This window comes from Rhineura floridana, chromosome 19 (assembly GCF_030035675.1).
Source record: "Rhineura floridana isolate rRhiFlo1 chromosome 19, rRhiFlo1.hap2, whole genome shotgun sequence".
Taxonomy (NCBI): Eukaryota; Metazoa; Chordata; class Lepidosauria; order Squamata; family Rhineuridae; genus Rhineura; species Rhineura floridana.
Window position 1 is genome coordinate 21967562 of NC_084498.1, and position 19176 is coordinate 21986737.

At 47.2% G+C, this 19176-nt stretch overlaps 1 protein-coding gene and 1 non-coding gene across 3 annotated transcripts in view; both read right to left on the minus strand.

Moving 5' to 3' along the window:
- The window catches only part of FBXW8 (F-box and WD repeat domain containing 8), a 78682-nt gene that overhangs the window by 38145 nt on the left and 21361 nt on the right, over positions 1 to 19176 (minus strand). For both annotated transcript variants that reach the window (XM_061602897.1, XM_061602898.1), the window contains exons 3-5: positions 17889 to 18053; positions 16910 to 16998; positions 724 to 881 (exon numbers count right to left, since the gene is read on the minus strand). In XM_061602897.1, coding sequence (XP_061458881.1) covers positions 724 to 881; positions 16910 to 16998; positions 17889 to 18053 — 412 coding nt within the window. The remainder of the gene's footprint in view (positions 1 to 723; positions 882 to 16909; positions 16999 to 17888; positions 18054 to 19176) is intronic.
- TRNAE-UUC (transfer RNA glutamic acid (anticodon UUC)) lies at positions 18219 to 18287 on the minus strand. Its single transcript has one exon. It is a non-coding gene; the product is annotated as a tRNA-Glu (tRNA).

Sequence of the window (19176 nt, forward strand, 5' to 3'; positions counted from 1 at the left end):
CCCTGCACTCTGGGATGATCAAGAAGAGATCCCGGCCCTTCTCCATGTTACAACCTTTCAAGTACGTGAAGAGTGCTGTCGTGTCTACCCTCAGCCTTCTCTTCTCAGGGCTAAACGTGCCCCGTTCTTTCTGGCCTGAGTGAGTTATTCAACACATAGTGTTGTGCCTTTCTCTTGTACACTAGCCTCTTTTTCTTACTATCCAAAAGGACAAATCAAATCAAAGCATCTGCAGACTTTATTTTTTGCTATGTATTCTGTGTGAGCACAGAAATTAAGGAGCGGGGCGCGGGAGGACAGAAGAGGAAGAAAGAAGAGACAGAAGGTGTGGGATTTGCATTCATCAAACAATATCTGGTTTATTCTTTTGTCTTGCAAGCCAATCTCCCTGCATCTCAAGGAGGGGGGGGGGGGAACAGGCCGAAACAAGTTGTTTAGCTTGGCTGGGCTGCAGCCTGGCACAGTCACCCCAAGCAGCATCTCCAGGAGGAATTAAAAACAGCCGTTTTAATGGGCACCGCGATCCAAGGCCTCCTAATGCACTGAGGGTTATCGGCCAACTTTTCCACATAAAAGCAAGTGCGAGTATACAGACGCGCACACACGTTGTGTACAGAAAGGATTAGAGTCGCTGTCACACACACAAAAAGCTGGGCACAGCTGCTTCATTTTTCAGAAAAGCTTTTAAAAAACAATATTAGGACAGAGTTGCTGTTAACTTACCGTCCTCGTAAGCCGCCGCAGCCAGAGAGCTGTTTATCCGCACAAAGGAGGCGTGCGGCCGGGGCCCAGGTGCAGCCAAGTGGCGCTCTGGGTCCAGGACAGGGGCTGTGTAGTCCCAGGTGCGCGTGTCCCACAGCTTCACGTCCCCCGACGTGTATCTGGAAAGGAAAGCGGAAAACTGGTTCCAGTAAGCTGCAGGGGCCAAGGGGAGCCAAGAGAGGAGTCACTTTACGGTCACAAGCGAAGGCAAAGTGGTCTGCTCTCCATCCATCATTTCCTCGCCCGCTCCCTCCCACATATGAATAAGGCCCTTTTTGCAAATGAGGCTGGATTGCTCTCGTATCGGTGGCTGAACAAAAGGCACTATTAGGTATGGGGAGCCTTTGGCCCTCAAGATGTGGCTGAACTACAACTTCCATCAGCTCCAGCAAGCGTAGCAGGGATGGTGGGATTTGTAGTTCAGCAACATCCGGAGGGCCAAAGGGTCTTCAAGACCTGTAGTACACAAAAGGGGAGGAGAGGTAGCTGTGATGGTCCATCAGAAAAATTCCAAAATCTGTATGATTTATTTATTTACGAAACTTACAAATGGCTTGCTCAAAACAAAACAAAAATCTCCAATCTGTGCACAAGTCTGATTATATATACAACACGCCTAAGATACAGAAACCAATTAAAAACGAATACACTTACGACCGCAGTTGGAAAGCAAAGATAAAAATCAATGAAACACTAAAAAGAAATGTAACTAAATCGGGTGTCTGGATAAGCTTGCTGAAGCAGAGTTTTTCGGCAGGCTTCTGAAAAGGTGAAAACACCTATTACTGGGGCGACACGTTTATTAGGCAAACGAAAAGAGTCAGACGATAGGATTGCAAAGCTTTCTGAGTTTCACAGGATTCTTAACTGAGAGCCAGTGTGGTGTAGTGACTAAAGTGTTGCACTAAGACCTAGGAGACTGGGGTTTGACTCCTCACTCAGCCATGAAGCTTGCTGGGTGATCCTGGGCCAGTCATGGTCTCTCAACCTAACCTAACTCACAGGGTTGTTGTGGGGATTAAATGGAGAGGGAGAACCATGTACACCATCTTGAGCTCTTTGGGAGAAACCAAGCACCCTCAGGCACCTACCCCCCCCCTCAACATAGGCGGCTCAGGGCTTAAATAAGTGTGTCAGAATGCACGCCTACTATCATCCAAGATGGCAGTAAGGGTGTCCTCCTCCCCGCCATCTTGTGTGGTGATGGCTGTGCACCGCACGTGGGTGTGTGAGCGGATGCCACAGGTAGGGGAGTAGATGGGCTTATTTAAGCCCCATGCCACCTGTATTGGGCGGGGGTGCTTGAGCGTACGGCACTGTGGGCCTGGGACAGGTTAGTGCCCAAGGGCCCAGTCATGCCTGGGGTCAGCCCTGCGTAGAGGGTCCTGCAAAGAAGAGACAGGGAAGAGTAGTCCTCTCAGTGTGAACCAAGAAGACAACACAAAAGAAAATTAGGGTAAGGACTGTGACCCTAGTGGTTGGAGCATCTGCTCTGTATGCGGAAGGTCCCAGGTTCAATCCCCTGTGGCACCTCCAGGCGGGGCTGGGAGAGACTCCCATCTGAAATCCTGCAACACTGCGCCAGATGGACCAAGGTTCTGATATAGCGTAAGGCGGCTGCCTACGTTCCTATATAAAAGCAAAGGCTTCAGAGGACAGAGGAAGCCATGCCTTGCAGGGGCCCACCACCGCCATCCAGGGCTCCTGAATAAGAATTCAATTTGTAGTAGGGGTAGCCCCTTGAAGGGTGGGCTGCGGGGCAAGCTGCAAAATGGCCTAGCCAAACTGGCTCATAGTTAAGAGGGCACCCCGTCTCTCACGGGGGCCAACCAGATGCCAAGACGCGAGAGCATCAACGCTCTTCTACTGTTGTTCTCCACAGTCAGTATTCAGAGGCACGGTGCTTCTGAGCCAAGACGCCGTATAGTGCCGGTGCAACTTCCCGTCATTCATTTCTCTTTTAAATTGCCAGCCATCGCCACATCTTATGGAAGCGAAGGTAGGCCAAGCAGGTAGGTAGCACAACGCAGCGAACAATGGCTACGTTCTCCCTCTGCTGCCTGAGGCTGTCTGCCCCTTAATGCCAGTTGCTGAGAATCACATGGGAGGGAAAGGCACTGTTGCGCTCATTTCTAGCTTGCAGGCTTCCTGTAAGCATCTGGTTGGCCACTGTGAGAACAAGATGGTGGTCTCACCATGGCTTTGGCTAGATCCAGCACCCTAAGGTCTCTTCTTATGTACGCTCTCTAGGCTTTGCAAAACAGCTTTCTGCACTTGGCTGAGACAACAAAAATTCAAGGAGAAATTCAAAGGGGGAGTGCCACTGGAGAGCCTCCGAGGCCCAAAGCTAGGACAGATTACCCAACACAAGCAAATGCGAATGCAGCTCTTGCAGGTTTTCTGGAGACATTCATGCATGCAGAGTGGGTCTTGGACAACCAGGAGCCAGAGCATAAAACCCAGCCAGGAATGCAGAGACCACCCTGTGATGTCTATGATGCCTCCTTCCTCAGGAGGGTCAAGAAGTAGCCGGCGTGGAGTAGTGGTGAGGGTGTTAGACCAGGACCTGGGAGCAGGGGTGTAGCTGTCCGAGGTTGTGGGGTGTCTGTGTGTGTTGTAAAGCTCTTTCTTGTTTTGAGAGCAGGGTCCCAGCCAGTTCCCCATGTATGAGCCAATCAGTATGAAATGAAAGCAGTTAGCCACTAAGAAGAGTCCTCGTCTTTTTGTGCTAATTGGAGCCAATGAGAATGAAAGAAGGTGAGTCAGCCACTGAGAAGTCTCTTCTCAGTAGCTAACACACAGCTCCCCTTTCATGCTGATTGGCTCCTAGAGATGTCTGTTATAGTGGAGTGTGGATATGGCAAGCAACAAAGATAAGGAAAAGTGGGAAAGGGGGTATGGCTGTGAGGGGGTGTGGTGTGACTATCATGAAAGGACCCTGCACTGCTGAATTTGCCTCTATACTATACTTCTTGGGAGACCAGGGTTGAAATCCCCACTCAGCCATACCCTTGCTGGGTGACCTTGGGCCAGTCATAATTCTCAGCCTAACCTACCTCGCCGGGTTGTTGCGATGATAAAATGGACAGGGAGGAGAACCATGTACCGCCACCATGAGTTCTTTGAAGGAAAAGCAGAATATAAACATAATCATAATATAAAATGTAACAATAAAAGAGGAAAAAATCAAAACTTTCCATCCCTTTGGGGGATCTGTCAAGATGCCCAATGTAGCCTCTTGCCAATTCCAATGTTTCTTTTGGGCTTGTCTGCATTGCAAGATTGTTTTGTTACAAACAGATAGTGTCAGAGTGGTCACAGGGCCTAACGATGCAAGACACAGGAGATCTCTGATCAGGCCTCCTGAAGTTTCTATTTTTTACTTAAAGGCATGGGGGGGGGGGAAAGAGGCATCTCTGTCTTGGATTTTGATTGGGGGGACAGTGTTCAGAAAGTGGGGAGGGGAACCTCAACAAAATCTCCACTAATCCAGGGGCATGGTGGCTTTTAACCAAAGTAGATATGCTAGGAAGTCCAATCATGGATCTCTCATGAAGCGATATATACCTCAGGAGTTGCCAACCTTTTGGGGACAATGGGCACATTTGGAATTTTGAGAAAGTGTCGCGGGTGCCGATCACAAAATGGCTGCCTGGGGGGTGTGGTATAATGGCTTCAAGGCGGGAGAGGCGGAGCCAGTGGAAACAGGAAATGAGCAGGAAGCGCAGTCTCTTGTGCACTGCGGATTTTTGAGGGGATATTTACAGGATTTTTGAGGGGATATTTACAAAGTCCTTTCACAGACACTGCGGGTGGTCCTGGTGCCCACAGGCACAATGTTGGAGACCCGCCCCCGACTACACATCTTATGCATCCCATTTCTTGAGCCTGCTTGCTGAGACCAAGGAGTGAATGGAATCAAAACAAAGGAGACGCTTCAGCCAGGCTGACTCTGCGAGAGGCAGAACAGAGCTGGGTGTTATCCCAACCAAGTGGCAACTTCCCGGATACAAAAAAAAACAAAAAAAAAAACAAAGATAAAAATTGGAAAGCTGCAGAAAGCTCGGGTAGCTCAGCCAAAATCAATCTCTCTCCAGAGCCCCAGATGTCCTTATCATTGCCTAATGACAATTATACTCAGCCAATTAAGACTCAGCTATCACTGTTGCATTGTTAGCAAGCCTTTGGCCCCCAGTGTTGATGGCTGTCTAATTAGCGTTTGTGCAAAGGACAACTGCAAGTTACACACGCAAAGCTGACAAACACACCCCAAAATAAGCCATCAATAAGAGCTGGGTCCATAGCACCACTGCTGGCAAACAGCTATCGCTCTGCAAAGAAAAAAATAAAGGGATCTCACTGCTGACAGGGTGGCAGATATTCTAAGCTAGCCTAGACAAAAAGCCATGGGATTTCATCTCCTTAACTTGCAGGCTTGCATATTCTGGAGGGAGGCTGACAAAAGGAAAGAGGCCTGCTTTGCCTCTGATCCTGGCATGTTGCCCCTAGAAAGTTAACCATGAGGGAATGTGCCCCCCTCACACACACACACAGGTTCTGTGCCCGCACAGACACAGTCCAGCAACCTTCTTGATCAGCCTCTCTCAGCCTTTGGGTCCCCAGCTGTTACCGGACTACAACTCCCATCAGCCCCAGCCATCATGGCCAACAGTCAGGAATGATGGGAGTTGTAGTCCAGCAACATCTGGGGACCCAAACGTTGGGAAAGGCTGCTCTAGAGCACCTCTTTGGCACGGAGACAATCTGTCCCCAACCCCACGGGCCAACTCTGACAAGCAGGTGAGACAACCTACCTATCAATCACCTGGCATCGTTATGACACCAGATGATCGACAGGCGGGTTGCCCTGCCCACCTGCACGGACCTCGTGCGGTGCTTCCCAACTGCCCGACAGCCAGCTGGTTGCTCGGCGCTTGGGAACAGAGGGTCATGGAGCTTTGCCAGCTCTGTGCTTGGCATACTGCTGATGTGCAAGGGGTTCAATCTTGCTTTCTGCAGAGTGCGGGCCAAGTGGGAAGTTGCTGGCATGCCAAACCTGAGCTGGATTGAATTCCCCGCACGTCAGCTCATGCACAGGAAGTGCTTTCTGCAGGGCTCAGCTCTATCCTGCTTTTTGCAGCCACATCTTCTGCCTACCTGACATCACATATATGTACAGTACCTTACACACTTAGTCATTCGGGGCATTCTGCCGGTGAAGGCCTCCTGCAGACACCATCTTATCAAGAGATCCATTTCATACAATATCAGAAGGGGACCTTTAGTGTGCCGGCACCTACCCTTTGGAACTCCCTCCCCTTAAATATGAAACAGGCGCCGTCTCTGTTTTTGTTTTGGCACCCTGGGTTCCTTCGGAGGAAAGATGGAATTTAAATTTAATAAACAGTAAAAAATAATGACAATAAACATCATCCGGTGTGGGGTAGGTGGGCGTGGAAAACGGACTTGCCGGTCACGTATGGCTGGGGGGGTGGAGGTTGCCCACCTCAGTTCTAGAGCTAGGCTGGTGTTTTGGTTTAATGTCCTGTGCAAATTTGGCTGATTGATCAGTTTCAAATCTGCCTATAAAAGAGTAGAAATTTATTTATTGTTTGTTTGTTTATTTATTTATTTATTACATTTATACCCCGCCTTTCTTTTCATGACAGAATCCCAAGGCGGCTTACATATGGCTCTCAGGCGGTCTCCCATCCAGGCACAGACCAGACCTGACCCTGCTTAGTTTCAGCAGGGTGCTGGCCTCATGTGCCTTCAGACCATAGCCTGGGACCTTTTACTGAATTAACATCCAAAAGATAAAGACAGAGAGAGATGGCAACGCTACCTGAGAACACACTGTTCCCAAGGAAGAAGTGGAGGAAAACAGGCCCTTTAAGATTGTTTCATCTCATCTACGGGGAATAACAAAGAGACACTCCAATTTCACCCCTCTTCCCATTCAACCCTTCCAAGGATATTGATTGATAGCAACTTGAGCTGGGGGCCGAGAGCGGCAGCTCTCTCATCGCCCCTTTCTAAAGAGCCTCGTGCTGATGGCCTGACATCAGAGAATTCAATTGGGCAGGCGCATGTTTATCAATAACACTTTGCGCAGCGGTGGTTACGATGCTTGTTTTCTGGGTCAGACCTTGGATTCCTTTTCATTTGGAGGCCGCAATGTTTGCGGTTACCTCACTCCTAATCAATGTTGTATACAACCAGCCCTTTCTATGGTTACGTGTCTCAGATGGGTAGCTTAAAGTGACAGGAGCCTTTGCCGCATCTGCCTCCGTCTCAAAACAATACAAAGCAATCTCTCTCTCTCTCTCCTCAGCCCCCCTTCCCCCCCCCCCGCTTAGAAAAAAGCAAAGACGGCACTGCAAAATGCAGACTTCTCAAGGACACTTAGTGTTGTAGACAATTAGCATAGAGCATTTTTTAAAAAAAGAGTATCTGCAGATGGGAACTCAAGTTGTTCTTGTATTAAATCACATTTTGGAGTCTAAATTCTCTTCTGCCTTAAGGAACAATTCTTGATTAGAGAAAAGAGGAACAGCTTTGAGAGTATTGATCCATTTCATCTTCCCTTAGATTCATCTAATCTCTAGCCACAGGCGGGGGGGGGGATGCATCCCCTTCCCCAGGCAACTTCATTTTCTCTCTTTCTCTCTCTCTTCTTTGGTTGTTTTTACTGAACATAAAGCAACCAAGAGATAAGAATTGCAAGGTGTTATGGGTTGCATTCAGCCAAACCAACCGTGGTTTGGTCACAGCGGATCCACTGAATACAATGGACATGACTGACTTGGTTGTTGTTATGCACTTTCAAATCGACTACGACTTATGGCGACCCTATGAATCAGCGACCTCCAAGAGCCTCTGTCATGAACCACCCTGTTCAGATCTTGTAAGTTCAGGTCTGCGGCTTCCTTTATGGAATCAATCCATCGCTTGTTTGGCCTTCCTCTTTTTCTCCTGTTTTTCCCATCATTATCATCTTTTCGAGTGAATCATGTCTTCTCATTATGTGTCCAAAGTATGATAACCTCAGTTTCATCATTTTAGCTTTTAGTGACAGTTCTGGTTTAATTTGTTCTAAAACCCAATTATTTGTCTTTTTCGTAGTCCATGGTATGCACAAAGCTCTCCTCCAACACCGCATTTCAAACGAGTTGATTTTTCTCTTATCCACTTTTTTCACTGTCCAACTTTCACATCCATACATAGAGATCGGGAATACCATGGTCTGAACGATCCTGACTTTAGTGTTCAGTGATACATCTTTGCATTTGAGGATCTTTTCGAGTTCTCGTACTGAGATATTGATAATCCTTGACAAGTTCAATGTCCTCACTGTCAACTGTAAAGTTACATAAATCTTCTGCTGTCATTACTTTAGTTTTCTTGATGTTCAGTTGTAGTCCTGCTTTAGTGCTTTCCTCTTTAACTTTCATCAGCATTTGTTTCAAATCATTACTGGTTCCTGCTAGTAGCAGGGCATCATCTGCATATCTTAAGACCACTGATTTCAAATGAGTCTTCTCTGGATATGACTTAGTTAGGAGACACTATCACCCTGGGGTTTTGACGCTTCAGAGATACATTGCATATCGCCCTATATATTTTTATTATTTAAGGACTGTGATGTTGGGCTACAACGCTGCAGCCTGTTTGGCCAGTGATCAGGGATGACGGGAGCTGAAATCGAACAACATGCAGAGGGCCGCTACCTCTCCCAGCCCCAGACAGCGCTGGCGTTAACTGAACCAGGACTTAAGGCAGCTTCAGATGCTCATTAGGAAGAATTAGGACACCATGGAAGAGTATCATTCCTTTTTATAAAAAAGGAAACAACCTGGTTCTGATGAGACCCATTTTTCTATGCACCTCTTAGTGAGTAAATTGGTGTTGAGGCTCATCGTTCGGTTTGGCTTCAGTGCACGTCAACAAGGTAGCTTCACATTTGTAATACACCGGGGGGGGGGAGACAGTGTGCTATATTCCCATTGTGAAGTTCTAAAATTAGCCCGGTTGCTCCTCTAAGCTCATGCATACTTGCGCAGCACCTTCTCACCTTGCTCCCATATATTTTTTTAAAAACTGATTACGTTATCATTCCTTCTATTTCAACCACGTGAGCTTGTGGCTGAGGGGACTGAAAAAGACAAGAACGAGGATCACACACAAAGAGTCCGTGGTTTAATACGGGTCTTGCTTTATGTTTGGGGAAAAGGCTCAGTGGTAGAGAATCTGCTTTGCTTTGCAGGCAGAAGGTCCCTGGTTCAACTCCCAATGGCATCTCCGGGTAGGACTGGGGAACAGCTCCTTGCCTGAAACCCTGGAGAGCCCGTGCCAGTCAGTGAAAGCAGTACTGAGCTAGACTTAACAATGGCCTGACTCAGTGTAAGACAGCTCCCTATGGTCCTGAGATTTTTTTTAAAAATCGAAAGTACGGCCCTCACCTGGTTCAGGCAGCACATGCACACCAGAGATGTATTTTATTTTATTGCAGGGCCCCACTTTTTTTAAAAAAAAAATCTACTCTGTCCTTCTGATTCTTAAAGAAAGCCAAGAGGGTTTCAATGGCAGCGTCAACCGTTCACAATGGACAAGTACCCAAAGAGAAGAGTTTGGTAGATAAATCCAGTTTAGAGTTATTGATTTTTAAAAGAGGAGCAGACAAAATCCAGCAGGATCAGTCTATCAACAGCTGTTAGTCAAGACAGTGAAAAAGAACGTCCACGTTCAGGGGCAGTATGCCTCCAAGACGCCTTAACTCAGGGGCAGAGCCATGATTTACATGCAGTGGGTGCCAGGTTTAATCCCCACCATTTATTTATTAAATTGATTAGTCGCCCATCTGGCTGGTTGTCCAGCCACTCTGGGCGACGCGCAACATAAAAACATACAATTCACATTAGAGTCTTAAAATTCCAACAATAAAATCTAACCATCTCCAGTTCAATGGATCTCAGGTAGCCAGGCTGAAAAAGGCCCTTCTCTGCCCGAAATCCTGGAGAGCCACTGGTGGTCAGAGCTGACAATGCTGGGCTTTTTGGGGTCGAGGACCACATTCCAACGATTGGGCACCGCATACTGGCAGGGGCACCCCATCTCTCTTCATTCATTCACCATCCATTCTCCCTCTCACACAGTCACACACACACCACCCATTCCCAGAAGTGCACACCAGGCTCTGATTGCCCCCAGCCAGCCTGACTCCCCCCCCCCGGGACCTCCAGCACCGTCTCGCCAGCCTGCCTCCTTCTGGAACCTGGAAGCCAGCCTCCTTCCCTATTTGTAGCCCCCCCTCCCCTGACACCTTTATGCCACTGTGATTGGAAACAGAAGAGTTGGCGGGAAGGAAAGCACCCAGGAACGTGCACGGCCCACCCTCTGCCACGCTAGGGACCGGGATCTGTGGTTTATGTATTTATTATTTTATTTATATCCCGCCCTTCCTCCCAGCAGGAGCCCAGGGCCCTGGTTGGGTCAGGCATGTGCCTGGCTGTCTTTGATCCAACCACCCTGCGCATGCGCCTGGAGCAGTGTAGGGATGGCGCTCCAAGTGCCACCCTCTATGGTGGGGTTGTGTCTTCCTGCCGGGGTTTTCTTTCTTGTGCTGGCATGGAGGTCACCAAGGGGCTGCACACAGAGAGGTGCAGAGGGGGCTGCCCACCTCTGGGCTAGATTGATAAACAGTCTGATCCGACAGAAGGCAGCTTTTCTACTGCTGGAGCATGGCCGAGGACCAGGACTAGTAGGGGCTGTTGACTTCACGCCCCGCTTGTAAGCTCCCCAGAGATGTCCGGTTGGCTACTGCCAGAAGCAGGATGATGGGCTAGATCAGTGGTTCCCAAACTGCACACATACACACACACCAGACCACGTGAAAACTGCTGAGGCTCTTGGCGGAACAATTAACCATTTTTCTGCCTGTTCTAGCAACTGCAGTGCACTGTGCTAGATGCTGTGGGATTTTCAATTGCACTTTTAAATCTCATTTGCTGCCCATATGCTACCAGGCCAAGTTCAAGGTTCTAGTCTAGGTGTACACAGCCCTATACAGCTTGGGACCAGGATACCTGAAAGACCATCTTATCCCTTATGTACCCAGTCGATCACTGCGTTCTGTAGGTGAGCTGTGCATCACAGCCACACAAAAGCACCCAAGGAAGATGCAAAGAGGGCATGGGCTGGAGAGTCCTGAGGACCAAACAGAGAGGCCGGGGGGGGGGTGAGGTTTCCCCACCCTATATTAAAGACCCACGGTCCCTGCTGCTCTGTGCAACTGATATACCTTGTTCAGGATATCACGTTCAGGGCCAACGTGGAACCTTCCCAGCTAGTGAATGGAGCAGAAAGTGGCATTGGACTGGAAAGCTGAACGGCTCTTCCTTTGTGCCTTAGCTTATTTGTTTCTTACTTGAGCCATTTGCAGCTTATTGGCACACTGCGGTGCCGATTCAGTTGACAGTACACTGTAGTCTGCTTCGCATAAAAGAGCTGGTCTTACGATGACCACATCCAAGTCTGATTTCATGGACCCAGCCAAACCACAATGGATGTGCCTTTTGATGCGGTGTCAGCATTAACCTCCCATGGCCTGCAACTTATGTGGAACTCCCAGGGGAAGAGACGTCACCAAACTGTTGTGTGACTCACTAGTTCCCCTCTATTTGGCACTGGTTAGGCCTCATCCTGAGTTCTGGACACCACACTTGAAGAAGTATGCAGACAAACTGGAACAGGCTCAGAGGAGGGCAATGAGGATGATCAGGGGACTGGAAACAAAGCCCTATGAGGAGGGACATGTTTAGCCTTGAGAAGAGAAGCCTGAGGGGAGATGTGATAGCCCTTTTCAAGTACTTGAAAGGTTGCCACACAGAGGAGGTCCACAATAATTTTTTATTTTATTATTTAATTTATATTCCGCCCTTCCTACCAGCAGGAGCAAGATCTCTTCTCAATCATCCCAGAGTGCAGGGTATGGAATAATGGGCTGAAGTTACAGGAAGCCAGATGTTGGCCAAACATCAGGAAACACTTCCTAACTGTTTGAGTGGTACGGCAATGGCACCGATGACCTAGGAAGATGGTGGGCTCTTCAACATTGGAGGCATTCAAGAGGCCGCTAGACAACCACCTGTTGGGTATATGCTTTACGTTGGATTCCTGGTCTGAGCAGGGGGTTGGACTTGATGGCCTTATAGGCCCCTTCGAACTCTACTGTTCTATGATTCTATGACTCAGCCACTACTAGAAACAATCTTTTCAGACGTCAGCAGCCCTCCGGGCAGACCAGATCAGCACAAAGGTCTGCCTCCCTGGGGTTCTGAAAATGGCACAAGCCCAGTCTGCCAAAAATGCCTGAACAAGGCCTCAGACCAGCTGCAACTGGAGGCTACTTTTGAGGGTGGGGAAATTAAGCCCCTTAAAGAAACACGCAGTCAATGCCAACTTAGCTGTTAGTGGGAGGCAATCAATTCTCAGTATTTCATCCTGCAAAAAATAAAAGAACTACTCTCTGAATTTACTTCAAGCCATCTTCGTCTCCGCCACTCCAAGAATCTGGCATTAATGGGGTAGGGGATATATATTTATTTTATACAGACAATTGACTCTAATCCTACTCTACAAAAACGTATCATTAAAATGAAGTGTTGCTGTAAAATGCCATACATTGATTTATGGCAGGAGCGAGCCAATTTCACAGCTCCTATGACATCACCACTTCTATTCACCACCTGGCATGGTGGCTTCTGAAGGACCGAGAGGCTGCAAAACGAGGGGAAGGGGGGAGAGAAGAGAGGGAGAGAGAGTCTCTAGCCAGTGTTTAACACACTATATGCCCCCAGTCCGGGTCAAAGTAAGAAGATTACCGATTAACCTGGGACATCCATTCTCGAAAAACATAACATTTCTTTTAAAACAGTGTTAAAAAGGTTCAGGGCATTAAAAGACCTGCATTAATAAACCTTTTAAACTCTGCATTGCAGATAAAGCAATTGTGGCAATGAGGAATGATGCACCGTTGTGGGAGTGCAGAAATCTCTCCCGGGAGGTTCAGAAAATGCACCCCAGGGGAGATATCAAGCACTCCAGTACGTAAGCCCTGTTACAAGGCATGAAAACGGTATTGAGTGGAATGTAGCTTTAATGACTATCAAGGCCCCAAGCAGTTCTACTAAAAGCCACAATAATAAGTTTTATCTCTATGAAATAACAAGATTCATTTGATGGTTTGGGGATACATCAGTCAGAATCACATTACTCTAATCCAAAGATGAACCTAGGCTCATGGCATGGAGGAAACACATGTCTCTCACATTCCAAATGAGCCCCTTTCCCATTTTCAGTAGCCCCCTCTGCAAAAAAAAAAAAAAAAGTTGGAAAAAATGTTGAAAAAATTTCAAACTTCTAAGCACCAGCAGCCCCTTTTTAAGTGACTGGATGACCAAGCCCCAAGTAACATCAGCTACAGACAGCCCTTCACGGAGACCATCTTCAATAAAAAACACACTCATTTTAAATCAACAATCAGTGGATCAATCAATGCTTTCAGCTCTAACATACTTAAAGTAATTCATAGTTACTTTTCCCAGTAAAGATACAGGCTTCTATTTCTCTTTTAGTCACCTGTGCTGTCCTGACACATTATCTCCTTCCATACTTGCTAGCCTTTTCAACCTCCAGATTATTTGTTGTTGTTATTATTACTACTACCATCATCAACAGATTACCTGCCTTTCACAATACCTCAAACCGCAGCCCAATTAGGGCCAAGTACTTGGATGCAAGTCAATTTCGTATCTTAAAACAACAGGACAAAACTGGCTTGCTCCCTCCTCAGCCAGGATGTCTTGATACAAATACCTGCCCCCTTGAAGGAGTTTTCTTTTCTTTCGTTCCTTGTCAAAGCCTCACTTTTCATCTAGACTGGGGATGAAGCACCTGTAGCCCTCCAGATGTTGCTGGATCTCAACACCCATCAGCCCCAGCTACCGCAATCAGGGGTGATGAGAGCTGCAGTCCAAGACTACCTGGAGGACCACAGGTTACCTGTCCCTGAACTAAACTGTCCCACAGACAGCGATACATTGCAACTTGCATTCCTATTTATTCATTTTGGCACCAAGTTAAAGTCACTTAGCGGTATGCCTGTTCCTCTGGCAAGATGTTTTGCACTGGCGAGCAAGAAAATGCAAAAGCAGGTTGTGGGTGACTTTGTTACACCAGTCTATGCAATATCTTGAGCAGCTAATTTCTGCTAGCACAACTGAATGCCAGCTTTTGAGATCCCCTGGGAACCTTCTTTCTTGTGAAACTTTGGGGATAATTTGTGTTTGTTGGGTTCTGGGTAAAAGCCAGGGTTGATGGGTGGAGTCCTGGACGAGAGCCAGGAGTGTTTATTTATTTACTTGTTTAAATGTATATCCTGCCCTTCCTCCCAGTAGGAGCCCAGAGAGATGATGAGTGGGGAAGTGCAAAGGAATTATTTTGGTATTGATCTGCTAATTGGTGTCGTTATGTATCATGTATGCATTATTTGTATTATGGTTTAATTGTATATTTTTATAACATTTGTTGTTGCTGTTTTACTCTCCTGTACACTGCTTAGAAAAAAATTCATATATATATCAAGCAGTTCAGATATAGCCTAAATAAACTGTAGCGTTGGATTCATCTGCTCCATTAAACATCAAGACTTGCCCTTGCACTAGCGGACAGACAATGCAGGATCCGGCCCTTTGTTTGCATCCCATCCTTCCTCCAACAGAGCTCAGAACTGCTCACAGAGGTCCTTCCAGAGAGTTCCCATGCAGGTACTGGTAAGACAGGCTTCCCTTCGAAGACGGAACACTACTTGAGGCCTTCAGAACATTCTCCAACACAAGCTACCTCTTCCAAGGCACACCAGCACATCAGGACACACTAGCTCGATGTCAGAATGTCACACACGAGTTTGCCCAGAGCAAAGACCTAAGATCCCTCCCACACATACACACTCCCCAGCAAGCCTCTTTCAGAGTGCCTCCCTTCTCTTTCCCAGTCTAAAGCAGGAGTAACATGCTGGGAGGGCATGTGCCCAGTTACTCCACCCTGCGCCCTGCCTTTGGAAGCCTTGGAAGCCATCACTGCAGGAGAGGGGCTGCAAGGAACGTCATGGGGCCACTTCTAGGACCAAAGTGAAACTGTCAAACTCCCTTCTTATTTTCGCTATTGCCAGGAGGCGCATAATGCTGCCGGCCAGGAGATGTAATGTCGTCACCTTCGCAGCACTGAAAGGCTGTTTTCTGTTTGTTGCTATACTGGCTGTGATGTGACTGTCTTATTACTCTTCTTATTATGAAGCTGGTCTTGCAACTGTTGATCTTGAGATATGTTGCTGTTCTTCGTTGGGAGCCGCGTTGAGCACAGTTGTGTGTGTGTGTGTGTGTGTGTGTGTGTGTGCAAAGGTGGCCTACAAATTGTGGTTGTTGCTGGTAATGATGAGTTTGCTCCTGAACAGACTGGCCAGTCAGCTGAACCAGCAAGATGGAGGCCTTGAGGGTGAGTGGCTCCCAAGTCCGGGAATTAGGTAGGCTGTCTCTTCTGGATGAGGTTACAGGTACGTAGCGTTGAATCCAAATGTGTTCTCCTCAGAGGCAACCCAGTGAAATTAATGGGCCGCAGCTACTCATGCCTATTAATTTCAGTGAGTCTATTCCAGGCATGCTCATAGTCTGGGAAAGCTCCTTGATCCAGAGGCAGATCCTTTCATTGGCTTTGACAGGTGCACCACACTTGGACAGGGATGCCCTAGTCACATCCCGGGCAGGGATGCCCTAGTCACAGTGAACCGTGCACTGATAACCTCAAGGTTGGGCTACTGTAACGCGCTCTATGAGGGGCTGCCCTTGAAGCAGGTTTGGAAGCTAGGCTGCTGAACGGGGCAGCCTGCCGGGACTGACTGTCAGTTGGCTACTGAGGCAAACCTAAAGCGCCTTCATTGGCATATAGCCCTGTACAAGTCAGGGCCTGGATAACCGAGGGAACACTTGCTCTTATACAGACGAGCCCTTACGTTGAGACCTTCAGAGGCGGCTCTCCTGGTTGTACCACTGCCAGTTTAGGAACATAATGCAGCAACCATAGGGAAGGGCCTTTTTCATGGTGGCACCCAGCCAGTGGAATTCCTCCCCTCTGAAATAAGGCAAGTGCCAATTCTGATCAAGTTTTTGGCACCTGCTTAAAACCCATCTATTCAGCCAGGCATCTGTTCACCGTTAATTCTTAGCTTGGTTATATTTTATTGGCTGGGGTGGTTAAACTTTTATTGTATTTTAACATTTTACTATGTGGATTTTGTGGCATTATGCTTAGATATTGTGAAATGCCCTGGTATCATTTAGATCAGGAGCACGGAACCTTGGTCCTCCAGATGTTGCTGAACTACAACTCCCATCAGCCCTAGTAATCATGGGCAATAGTCAGGGATGATGGGACTTAATAGTTCAGCAACATCTGGAGGACCAAAGGTTCCCCATGCCCGATTCAAAAGAAGAGGACTACAGAAATATTTTAAATTTAAAAAATAATCAAATCAAACAGATACATACATTTTCAGGCTACTGGCTTTCTGGGGCTAATTTACAAGAAGGAGCCCAGGGCAGCAAACGTAACAAAGCAATTTAACAGCAAGAAGAAGAAAAGGATTCTAAGACCAGTTAAAAACATTCTAAAACACAGTTACAGTTTAAAAACATTCTTCCATCCAGCAATCTCCAGGTTACCAGTAAGAGCCCCCGTCAGCCATCAAATGCCTGGGCAATTTTTTTAAAAAAATGTTTATGTTGCAAGCCACCCTGAAGCTTAGCAATCAAGGCAGGCTTGCATTTTAAACAATTCTTACATACCTATTGGATCTAGGAATCCTATCTGGGGATTAGCAGTAACATCCAACCCACTGTACCTCTTTGCCTGAAATGGATCTGGAGCTGGAAAAATCCACCTCCCCAAGCAACCTCAATTAAGGCCATCGATTCAGTTCCATTGTCTTGACCACAGACCGTCATGATATCCCAATTAGGCTGTCAGGGGGAGACAGGAGGAGAGTCTAGCCTGCAAAAAGAAAACTCTCAGGATGCGACGACCATTTACTTACCCAGCAATGACCACTCCCTCGCAAGAATGCACATCACACAGAACTTTCCCAAGCTCATACTGCAGCTGGCTGACAGCACCAATGCGGTTCTGCATGGAAAGACAGGGAAACGGGATTGGTTCTGTTCAGTCACCTAGGGAGGAGCCCCAACAATTCTGCCTTGCTGGCACTGGAAGGGCCATAGCTCTTTGCATGCAGATCTGCTGCCAGTCAGCGTAGACCAGTTCTTCAACCTTGGGTCCCTGGATGTCGTCGGACGACAGCTCCCTATCATCCAAGGCCACTGGCTAAGCTGGCTGGGGTTGATGGGAGTTGTAGTCCAACCACATCTGGGAACCCAAGGTCGAAGAACAGTGGTATAAACAATACTGAGATACATAGACCAATGGACGGATTCAGTATCGCAAAGGGCTGTCGTTCAGCGGTCGAATATCTGCTTTGCATGCAGAAAGTCTCAGGTTCCATCCCTTGGTAAGGCAGGGGTGGGGAACCTTTGGCCTTCAGAGAGGGAAAGGGAGGGAGGGAGGGAGAGAGGGAGAGAATGCGTCAATTACAACTTATGGCGACCCTATGAATCAGTGACCTCCAATAGCATCTGTCATGAACCACCCTGCTCAGATCTTGTAAGTTCAGGTCTGTGGCTTCCTTTAGGGAATCAATCCATCTCTTGTTTGGCCTTCCTCGTTTTTTACTCCCTTCTGTTTTCCCCAGCATTATTGTCTTTTCTAGTGAATCCTGTCTTCTCATTATGTGTCCAATGTACGATAACCTCAGTTTCATCATTTTAGCTTTTAGTGATACTTCCAGATTAATTTGTTCTAACACCCAATTATTTGACTTTTTTGTACTCTACAAAAATACTGGCATCTGGCCCTTGGAAGGTTGGCCAAAAGGGAACACAGCCCTCAGGCTGAAACAGGCCCTGCACCCTTGCTTCGGCATTCTAACAGATTCCAAACAAAGATCTCCACGCAGTTACCTTCCAGTTGGTTCTTAAAGCCTGCTCCTTCTCGCAGCAATCTCGGAGGGTCCTTTTCCAGAAAGAGAAGTCAGAGATTTGATGGTCAGGCAGGTAACCTTCTTGGCGGCACAGCCGGAACCAAAGGACCTGGTCTTCTGCTAGGACTTTCCAGGCCTTGCTCACCTAAAAGGGGAAAAACAAATGACAAGCTCCAGATGTCCCGCTGCTTAGAGACAGCATCTTCATGCATGCAATTAAATGGAAATTTTGCTGCACTGCCTTAACATTTATTTTATTTATTTATTGTTTGATTTATATCCCGTCCTTCCTCCCAGCAGGAGCCCTACCTGGAGATGCCAGGGATTGAACCTGGGACCTTCTGCATGAAAAGCAGATGCTCTACCACTGTGCTACGGCCCTTCCGCATAGATGACAGCAGGGCTGAACCCCAGTTTAAGCCATTCTGCTAAAAAAAGGTAAATTCCCCTCCCCTTAAAACTCACAAGTATTTGCAGCATCATTTTCAAGGCCCTTGAACACCAAAACAAGAAGGTGCAACTATTTCTCAGTCGCTATCATCTCTGGGAGTTAAGGCTAAATCTATCACCCAATAAAAGAATCTGAGTTGATTCTTCTGCCTTCGTGTGGTTGAGTTCGAAGTTGACGGGTGGCAGCGGTCAGGGATACTTACCAACTTTAACCACATCTAGAGCAATGGTTCCCAAAACATTTTCCCCAAGAACCCCTTGAAAATTGCTGAGGATCCTGGCAGACCACTCAGTCATTTTTTCTGACTGCTGCAGCAATTGTAATGCGCTGTGCTAGGTGCTGTGCGATTTTTAAATATATATTTTTATTGCCTCTTTTAATTCTCACATATTGTATGTTGTACTACAATTTCAATTCCACAGAATTCCAATTGTAATACAGTAATATACAATATAAGAAATAATAGTAGTAATAAAAATATAATAATAAATAAACATGAAACTTTAATGTGATGGATGTGCTTCCTCCCACTTTCAAGCACAGATCCAGACCTGAATGAAGGCTGCAGACCACTGATGGCCAGTGGACCACAGTTTGGAAACCTCTGGTCTAGAGCATGTATGCCACCTGTGACCCCCATCTAAAGTAGCCATCCTGGCCTCAGTTACTCACGTACTAGTTACCTCCAACCTGGACTACTGTAATGGGCTTTACATTCCTTTAAAGACTATTTGGAAGCTTCAGTTGTTGTGAAATGTGGCCATCCAAATACCGGTGCAGTCCAGACAGTCCAAACACGTAATACCTTTCTTCGCCA